Genomic DNA, 9271 nt, shown 5'->3' with positions numbered 1-9271 from the left:
ATGTTCAAAAACATTGCCACACATTGTTCTCTACCTTCTTAATCCTTTTCGCACGCGTTTGTTTTCTCCCCCAAATTAGGCTACGTTTATTCGTAATGGCACAGTTCTAAGTTGTAATTAGATTTTTCTCTTGTTTGTAATATTTCTTGCTATATTGACGAGATTCAAACTTGAGGTAAATTTTCAACCATTACCGCACCGCCACCATATGAGTTAAATTCCCTTTATTGGAACACTTCATGAACAGGTTTTTTATTTAAATAAAATAAAGAGTGAGTAATTAGTAATATTATCTCATTTTCTTAAACTAATTTTAAAAACGTAAATTCTATATTCTTAATAATATATAAAATGTTTTAGAGATGTGTGTTTTAAATTATATGTTAATTAACCGTTATTCCTTAAAACAATTTGTATTTTGAAGTGCTCTCAAGAAAATACACGTAAATTATTTTAATAAAAATATATATTAAATTTTAATTATTGAAAAATATCTTTAAAAAAAATGTTTTAAGTATCTTTATTTAAATAACTCTTTTAAATAAATTGTGTAATAATGCAAGAATTTCATTATCATGGATTCATGGTATGCATTATGCAAGAATCTCAAAATGTTCCTTCAACATGCCTAAAAAAACCAAATCTTTCTAAAATTAGATAGTCATCCATCATATTTACTAAGTAAATTCACAAATCAAAAAATAATTAATGAATATATTTAACATTTTTTATATAATACACAAATATTATTTTTTTAGTGAATAATTCTCATTCTACTCAATTTTTTCTTGGTATTAATTCTATTTATCAAGACAACCAAACAAATAACTCTACTCTAAGTGAAATTAAGTTTCTCCAAATAATTCTAATGATATTGTAACTTGTGACGTCTGATCCTCCGAAAATATTTTTACGTCCTGCAACACTTATACAAAAGAGTTAATAAAAAATACTTATTCTCTATCAAATTTTTGATGATTCTATCTCTCTCTGTCGTTTGCTAATTTAACCAACAAATTATAATAAATTGCATTGATTTTATCTAATAAATTATTTTAAATAATATTATAAAAATACTTTTTTTATATATCTCATTTATAGTGTAAATAAAATAAATAATAAAATTATATAAACGTAATATATGTATATCTATCACTCACTTAATATAAACTAGATAAATAATAGAGTATAGAAATATAAATAATTTGAAAATGCATATATAAGTATAAATATAAAATTTAATTTATAAAAAAATCCCTTCTCCATCTTCACGAAACATCTCTCCCAAATTGTCTCATAAAATTATTCTCGCTCCTATAACATGAATTTCCTTTTTTTATGTATCACAAACAATAAAATTTATTCCGAAAGTTACTTAAAACGTTGATTTGGGCCTGAACGTGAGATTTATGTCTCTTGTGAGGCAGCGTCCAACTTGTTTAGTGTCGAAGTACGTGCCGCTGTTTGAATTCTTCATAAAGAGACTCTAATATTTACGTCAGCAAAAATTTTAGACAAATTTTTAATAGATTAGAACATAAATTATATATGAGGGACGGCAGTGTATTTATAGTAAAATATTAACCACTTTTATTGAAATAATTCCACTTTTATTAGAGAATAATCGTTCCCTTTATCTTAAAGTTGTTAAAATCTATCTTTTAAAAAATATAAAAATAAATAGAGAGATTTAAAAAGACGGTTCAATCCTTTGTCAGCGCGTCCGACCTCTTTAAAGAGATCGGCCACAAATTAAAAGCCCTTTTATAGATTAAACCCCTTATTTTTGTTAGACGCTCTAGTTGTTTGGGTTAGAATACGAATAAAACTCTTGTATGTCTTTATGCGCTCTTTAAGATTCTTACTCTCTTTTTTTCTTTTTTTTTTCCATTAACGAAAAGAAAAAAGAAAAACTTAGTAAATTACATTATCAATAAAGACTAGTTCCTCAGTTTCTCTGTTATCCATATCATATCCCAAACGACAATAACCATTATTCCCCATATATGCAACAACAATAATTAATTAAATAGCTACAAACATGTCATGATAAATTCGTATTAATTAATATAAAATAATTATTATAATATTTAACAATATTTATTTAATTTATTAAAAAAATTAAAAATTAATATTTAATTTTAAAATATAAAATAAATCATTATTAAATATTTAAAATTTTAAAAATAAATTAAACAAAAATTAAACATTAAATTATAGACATTATAAAATTCATTTTAATATAAACTTGCACTGTATATATACAAACATGTGTCACATGCAATTATTACTGTTAGGAAAAGAAAAAAAACAAATTTGATATAGTTGATATAAAAAATTTTGATATTATATTTCAAACTCCAAATAAAAAAAAATCTTACACTAAAAGACGTATGCGACAATTGACTTATTATTCTTAGTGACCAAATCTCGGAAAACGAAAAACACGTTTATATATATATATATATATATATATATAATAACATGATTGTGCCTTTAATGTGAATAATTCAATTATTACTAGGATAAACTAATTAATTGATACGGTTGTCTACTTGTCTTGTGTGGGACTCTCTCTCTCTCTCAAAAAATTAAAGATGAAATTTTAATATAAGATAAAATATATCTATGTTAATTCACGTTTTAAATATATAAGTATTTATAATCTTTCCTGCACTTGATAGAGTTTAAAAAATTTTTTAAGTCTACCGTCATACTAGTATTTTAGTTATTTTTAATCGTTTATTTTAATTATAAAAATATATATATAATATATATAATTAAAATCAACAATTAAAAATTACTGATATACTGATATGACAGTACACTTGAAAATCTTCCTAGAGTTTATAGAGAAGCTGTTCATCAGAGAAGGTACAGCTCATCCTAGAGAATAAAAATCTATACGAAAAAGATTACAATAATTCTAAATCCATACAGTCGATATATCATAATAGAATTTATTATAGCATGGCTGTAGAGGGAGAAAATGCGGTGACAAGGCGATGAAAACTGCACTTGGAAGACAAGAATTGAATAAAGATAAACGAAGTGTTCTTTTTTTTTTTAATTTTAAAAATAAAAAATAGAAATACAAATCAAAATAGATAGTATTTTGTTGTGAATTGAATAAAAAAATATAAAAATATTATATACATAAAAAAATCAATCATTAAATGCAAAAAAAGAAATTAAACAAATTAAAACTTGATATTCATTTGTTTGTTATCGTATGTTTAATTAGCCAAAGCGATCAATCCATACCTTTTTTCTCAACGACGAAACACAAAGCTAGCAATAATAGTGGAATGAGGCAATTTTCAAATAGATTTGGATTATGGAAAAAAAAGCACCGCAATACCATTGATAATTTGATATCTCTCCATCTTTATTTAACATACATCTTGGCGTCAAGAACATCTCTAAGCTAAGTGTTCAAGTTTTAAAACTCAAGACAAAAGAACGAGGTTGAGAATGTTCATAGTTGTGATCTTCCAAGAATAGAGCAACGGAAATAGAAACGATGAAGACTGTAGAGTAGAGATAGAGATAAATTTACTTTAATAAAATAAAATAAAATGAATATTATAATTGAAATTGAGAGAAAGAAGTATATGATGATTATAGTTAACAATAATTTATTTGGGTCTAAATTGCTATAGTGATACTCTTATTATTTTAAAAAATTCTAAATTACCTTCGAATATGTGTGTTTTTCTTTTGCTTCTCTTTTTCCTTTTCTTTATTTGACTCTTTTATACCCAAATGAGTAGAACATGATTATGAAGTTACATCCTTATTTGATTGTCATTTTTTTATTTTTAATAAAAAAATATTCTAAAGATAGATTGATTGAAAAAATGATAAATTTTTTTATGGAAGATAAAGTATGATGAAATAATAATATAGAGAATAAATACGAAATAAATTGTGATATATGCTGCTTTTTTTTTAGTTTTTTATTTCATTTTATTATACTTAAAATAAAAAAAGAAAGTAATAGAATAAAACTAAATAAAATAAAATAAAATAAAAGATAAATATTTAATTAAAAATTTTAAAAATTAAAATAATTAATTATTATAATATGATAAAAAATAATTTTTGTTGAAGAGTTCTCAATGAGTTTGGTTAAGGCGTGAAAGGCCCACCATAAGTTTAATCTCCTAGTTTTTTAATTAATACATATATATTTAGGATAACTATCTGTGTCTTTAAAATGTTACGTGTAGAATTTTCGTAACTTAGATCAATGACTAATAAGTTAACTCCTCATATTATTGATCTATTTCATCTTTTTTATTAAAACAAAAAATAATAATTTATTTTCAGTTAACTAAAATTATGTGTATTTTTTACTTTGATGTTAGATGGATTACGTGACTTTTTATGAATTTAAAATTGTTAAATCTACTAATCAATTCCCACTTATTAATAGATTGATACTTTTTTCAAACTCAAATCAACAACTTTCTTTTTTTTTTATCGGATTGAACTAAAATCTATAGATTTACAATAATAAACTAGTTCAACTCAATATAATAGGCACCTATATATAGACAATGACAATCACATAAGAATATATATGATTAAATTCCATAGAAAAGAGATATATGTATAATCACGTGTTTTGTTGGGCTCAAATTAGCACTAGAGAGTGATTTTTCTGACATTGTGATAAAGGGGAATAACCTTTAAGTAACGCAGGTCCTATTACACATTTAACTAGTTCCTAAATAATTATTTTGGATTCACTATTTCTAATTGTAAGATTATTTTAAAGAATTTCAAATTTCATTATATTTCACATGTAAAGAGGAAAGGTAATATTTTTAATAGAAACGGCCTTTGAGGATATTTTTAATTTGGCCTACTTAAATGTTTTAAGTTCTTTTGGGTGAATATTAACAATATATATAGCTTTTTTTTAAAAAAACAATTTACATTCCTATTATTGTGTATATTAAAACATACTTATTCATCATAAAAATAATGTATTTGAGATTTTATAAAAAATATTATTATATTATTGTAAATAATTTTTTTGTTCATTATATATTTAATTATTATATTGTATATATTTTATTATTTTAATAACTAATTATTTAATTAATAAAATATATAATAATTAATTTAATAGTTGAACTTTAATGAATATGCATGGAATAATTTTTTACAATCTTAATTAAAATTTTAATTTTCTTTGGACACTTATAATAGATTAATAGCCTATATATTCAACAATTATATTAGACAAGTTTTATCCTTCTTTAGGGATGGAGAAAGAGATTTATACGCTCATAAAATACTTTATTATATAAACGACTTTATTAATCATATAATTTTAGAACATTGTTTCTAGAAGAAAAAGTCTAGGGGCAGTAATATTATTGAATTTTGGCCAGTATATAATTAGTAGAAAAAGGTTAGTCATTAGATGAAATCTCATACCAATCTCACACCATTAAATCATCATTGATGACTATTTGATGGTTACCAATTACAAAAGTTGCTAGTCTCCTAGCATTGCTCTAGAAATTATTCAACAATAATGACTGGTAACTAGAAATATTAAACACTTTTTTATAATCATTCACCATAAAAATATTCTATCAAATAATTATTTGTAATTATCCTAAAAAATGTTTATTATTTTTATGAAATACTTATTTTTTCTTAAAAAAATAATGTTGTTAACCTCATTATTTTAAACTATATACAGAAGTAATTAAATATTTATTAGTTATTAATATAAAATATATATTAAAAATAAATTAAATTATATAAATATTTACACATAAATATATAATAATTAATTTTAACGACTAATTTTAACATACATCTAGTAATTTAAAAAAAAGTTCAATGAAGTAACCCTAGGTGGACATGCATCTATAAATAGAGCTTAGCTAGCAGGCTCCAAAACACACAAACCAAAACTTCAATTGCTACAAACACCATCAAATCTTCAATTATTGAGAGTTTGCATAGATTCATCACCATGAAGAAACAAGCAGTAGCATCACTACTTACCCTTTCTTTCCTCCTCCTCTTAGCCTTTCCTTTAGCCTACTCACAGACTGTTTTTATACCTGTGAAGGACATTCATGGCAACGACGTTGTCACCGGTATCCCTTACCAAATTCGGCAACTTACACCTGGAAACCCAACCCCACATGGCGGCGGACTTATACACGGCAAAACTGGGAACTCAACGTGCCCAGTTTCTGTCGCATACACCACGGGTTTAATGTTTGGTTCTCCGGTGAAGTTCAACATACCGGAATGGGCAAACACCCCCGGCAAAATAGTCCCCCAAGGTGTCCCATTGGAGATTGAGTTCTCGGATGAGAACCCACTAGAGTGTGCTTCATCATCCCAATGGATGGTTTATGGTGACAATATTGAGACCCAAAAAGCGGTTGTGGGCATTGGTGGTCCTTTGGACCACCCTGACCAAAATACACTATTTGGGTATTTTAACATCCGAGAGTCTCAAGTTGGATACAATTTTATGTTCTGTTATATGTTCCAGGGTTCACCTCTTTGTTCTGATGTTGGGACCCACCTTCAAAACTATCCGGCTTCCCTTCTTGTTCTTACTGCTGGTAACCTCGTGAGTGACCCCGTCTTCTACTTTGGGCTTGAAAAAACCGATTCAGACTCTTCTGGAATTATCAAGACTGTTGCCTACTGAATCAAGCATGTATAGAGCTATCATGGCTATGTTCATGATATGCTTTGAAATGAATAATAATGATGTAAGTTTCTGTTATTGGGTGCTGGAAGCAAAAGTTCAACTCATGCATGCTTGCGTTGAACATATGATGTACTATCTAATGTAATAAATAAAAAATGCTTTCTTATATATTGGCGCTTGTTTGTTTATGAGACTCAGCAGTCTAATGTTAAGAAATTAATTTTTTTAGTTAATTTCAATTGATTTTTTAAAAATTATTTTGTTAATCATAAATTTTAAATTTCAAATTATAAATATTTAAATTTAAATCTTAAATTATATATCTAAATTTTTAAATTAAATAATTAAAAATTAATTCTTAATATTTTTTCTTAAAATAAGTATAAAAAACTAATTAAGCATCAGCTAACTATAAAATTTTAAATTCCAAATTTTAATAATATAAAAGTAAATATTAGCTAAATATCAACTAATAATTAGATTCTAATATTTCTCTTTAGCTTATACATGACAATTCCACACATTCTTGAATTATATTTTCTCTTATGAGGCCTAATTAGTCTGGTCCTGTTAGTATAAGGCTTTAGATATATATATATATATATATATATATATATATATATGCGCTTGCTGCTTGTTCTGTTTTGGAAACTTGTTTACTTAAAATTATTTAATTTAATTTAATATTTTAATTTTATATATGTAATATTTTATAAATATATTTATTTATTTTAACATTATTTAATTATTCCAATAATAATTAAAAGATATAAACTAAAATAAATGATAATAAAAAACTACGAAATAAAATAAATTCATATATATCATTTTAAAAAATTAGCCGTTAAAAATATATTTGTCATAAATAAAAATTTTTTGGGATAAAATTAAAAAAATAAAATTAAAAGATATTTTAAAAATTTTTAACGAATTTTAAAAATAAAAAATATATTTTACTTTCTTTTTTTTTTCTCTTGCACTTTGCTGAAATCGGTTTGCAATCATTTTTGCCCTCACGAATGAAATCTCTTTGAAAACTTTTTCTACTAACTTGATTCTGTTATTTTAACGGTAGGGATTCAGCAACAAAGTTAATAATTAAAAATCATAAAATAATTTAATATATTTGACTAAATTATTATCTAATAAATTTTATCTATTAATTTTATATAAATATATTTATATATGAATTTTCGCCTTAATATAAAATATACCGCTTTAAGCGTGCATTACTCAAATATTTTTGTGTGCAAACATTTTAATTTATAAATGTGTTCAGTCGAATAAAAATATTTAAAAAATGGTTACCCGTTTAAAATTTATAATAATATATATACCAGATGGTAGATTACTGCTAATCCTATTCAAGTATTCATCCCTCTTTACTTAAATCATGTTAAGTATTTTAAATTAAAAATTAAAATTGGCAATACAAAGGTGGCACATGCATATATAAGCAATCAACAAACAACAATTTCTCAGGTAACCAATAGGGATTTAATTATTAACAACTAACAAAGATTTAACTAATAACTATAAGTCAACAAGTATTTTTGTATTACATTCTATATTAATTAATTATCATTAATTAATAATTATTTAAATTTTATTTTTTAAAAATATAAAATTAATGATTATTAATTATAATTGTTTAAAGTTTGATGGTTAGAAATTTTTTACCAATACTTTTCCAACAAATAAAAATGCAAAACACACGTAATAAACTAGTAATCATTTATTCATCATATAGATACAGGACCTCTTACAGTTACATATACAGAGCCATTCACTAGCTACGTGGGAAGCACACTTATTAGTTACATACATATGTTGATGATGATGAGGTTTTGCTTAGCTTCCATAGTAACTGACTCTACTCATTCAAACCACAGTATGAGTGGGACCAGGTCTATCTTTGAAGATATCAAAGTGTAAGGTGGGGAAGTCCTGAGTGAGAACCAGAGGGCTCTCACCTGGTTTGAAATCCGTAACGTTTCCAAAAAGGTAGTTTATTCCATTCCCTATTCCAGGAGTTGGCACACTGTACCTAAGGATGTACGAAATTGTGTCTTTCTGGATACTAAACGTGCTTCCAATTGTTGCTTCCCCAGAGTGTTCTTCAGGACCTCCAATTCCCACGCTCAAGCTTTGAATCTCGCTGTTAACGAATGCCATCCACGTTGTTGAGATCGGTGTGTTTATGCCTGTGAACTTGATCTCTAACGGAGATTCCGTGGCGATTGGTACACCGGGATCTGGTGTTCCAACGATGGAGAAGCTCACTGGGATGCCGTCGAAGTAGGATATGGAATCGTCAACTTGGATGGTAACCGGGTCTACCTGTTTCCCGGTTGCGCCGAGGGTTATTCCGCGTTCATAGTTATGTACGGGGTACCATCGAATTGCGCCAAGAAAGTATGGGCTACCGGAGACTACCCGGTCGCCATCCCGGTCCAGCACTATTTCGGAACATGAGAAGGCTAAAAGGGAAATAAAGCCTAAGACGAAGAGGGCTGCTTCTTTCATGGTGTTTATTATTAGTGAGAGTATATCAGCTTGTTTTCTTTGTGT

General features: G+C 26.1%; 2 protein-coding genes across 2 annotated transcripts; one reads left to right on the top strand and one right to left on the bottom strand.

Annotated features, from left to right (window-relative positions):
- The first annotated feature begins 6001 nt into the window (after positions 1 to 6001).
- LOC112751592 (kunitz-type trypsin inhibitor-like 1 protein) lies at positions 6002 to 6697 on the top strand. Its single transcript, XM_025800780.3, has one exon. It carries the CDS (start codon positions 6002 to 6004, stop codon positions 6695 to 6697), a length of 696 nt encoding a protein of 231 aa, XP_025656565.1.
- A 1884-nt stretch (positions 6698 to 8581) lies between these two features.
- Positions 8582 to 9226, bottom strand: LOC112749359 (kunitz-type trypsin inhibitor-like 2 protein). The gene has a single exon (XM_025797617.1). It carries the CDS (start codon positions 9224 to 9226, stop codon positions 8582 to 8584), a length of 645 nt encoding a protein of 214 aa, XP_025653402.1.
- Positions 9227 to 9271: the final 45 nt, after the last annotated feature.

This window comes from Arachis hypogaea, chromosome 15 (assembly GCF_003086295.3).
Source record: "Arachis hypogaea cultivar Tifrunner chromosome 15, arahy.Tifrunner.gnm2.J5K5, whole genome shotgun sequence".
In the NCBI taxonomy this organism is placed as follows: Eukaryota; Viridiplantae; Streptophyta; class Magnoliopsida; order Fabales; family Fabaceae; genus Arachis; species Arachis hypogaea.
Note: the sequence above shows the minus strand (reverse complement) of the source record. Positions and strands in the feature narration are given on the sequence as shown.

Excerpts from the sequence above, each read along its gene's own strand:
- LOC112751592 (XM_025800780.3), top strand. The coding sequence starts at position 6,002 with ATGAAGAAACAAGCAGTAGCATCACTACTTACCCTTTCTTTCCTCCTC.
- LOC112749359 (XM_025797617.1), bottom strand. The coding sequence starts at position 9,226 with ATGAAAGAAGCAGCCCTCTTCGTCTTAGGCTTTATTTCCCTTTTAGCC.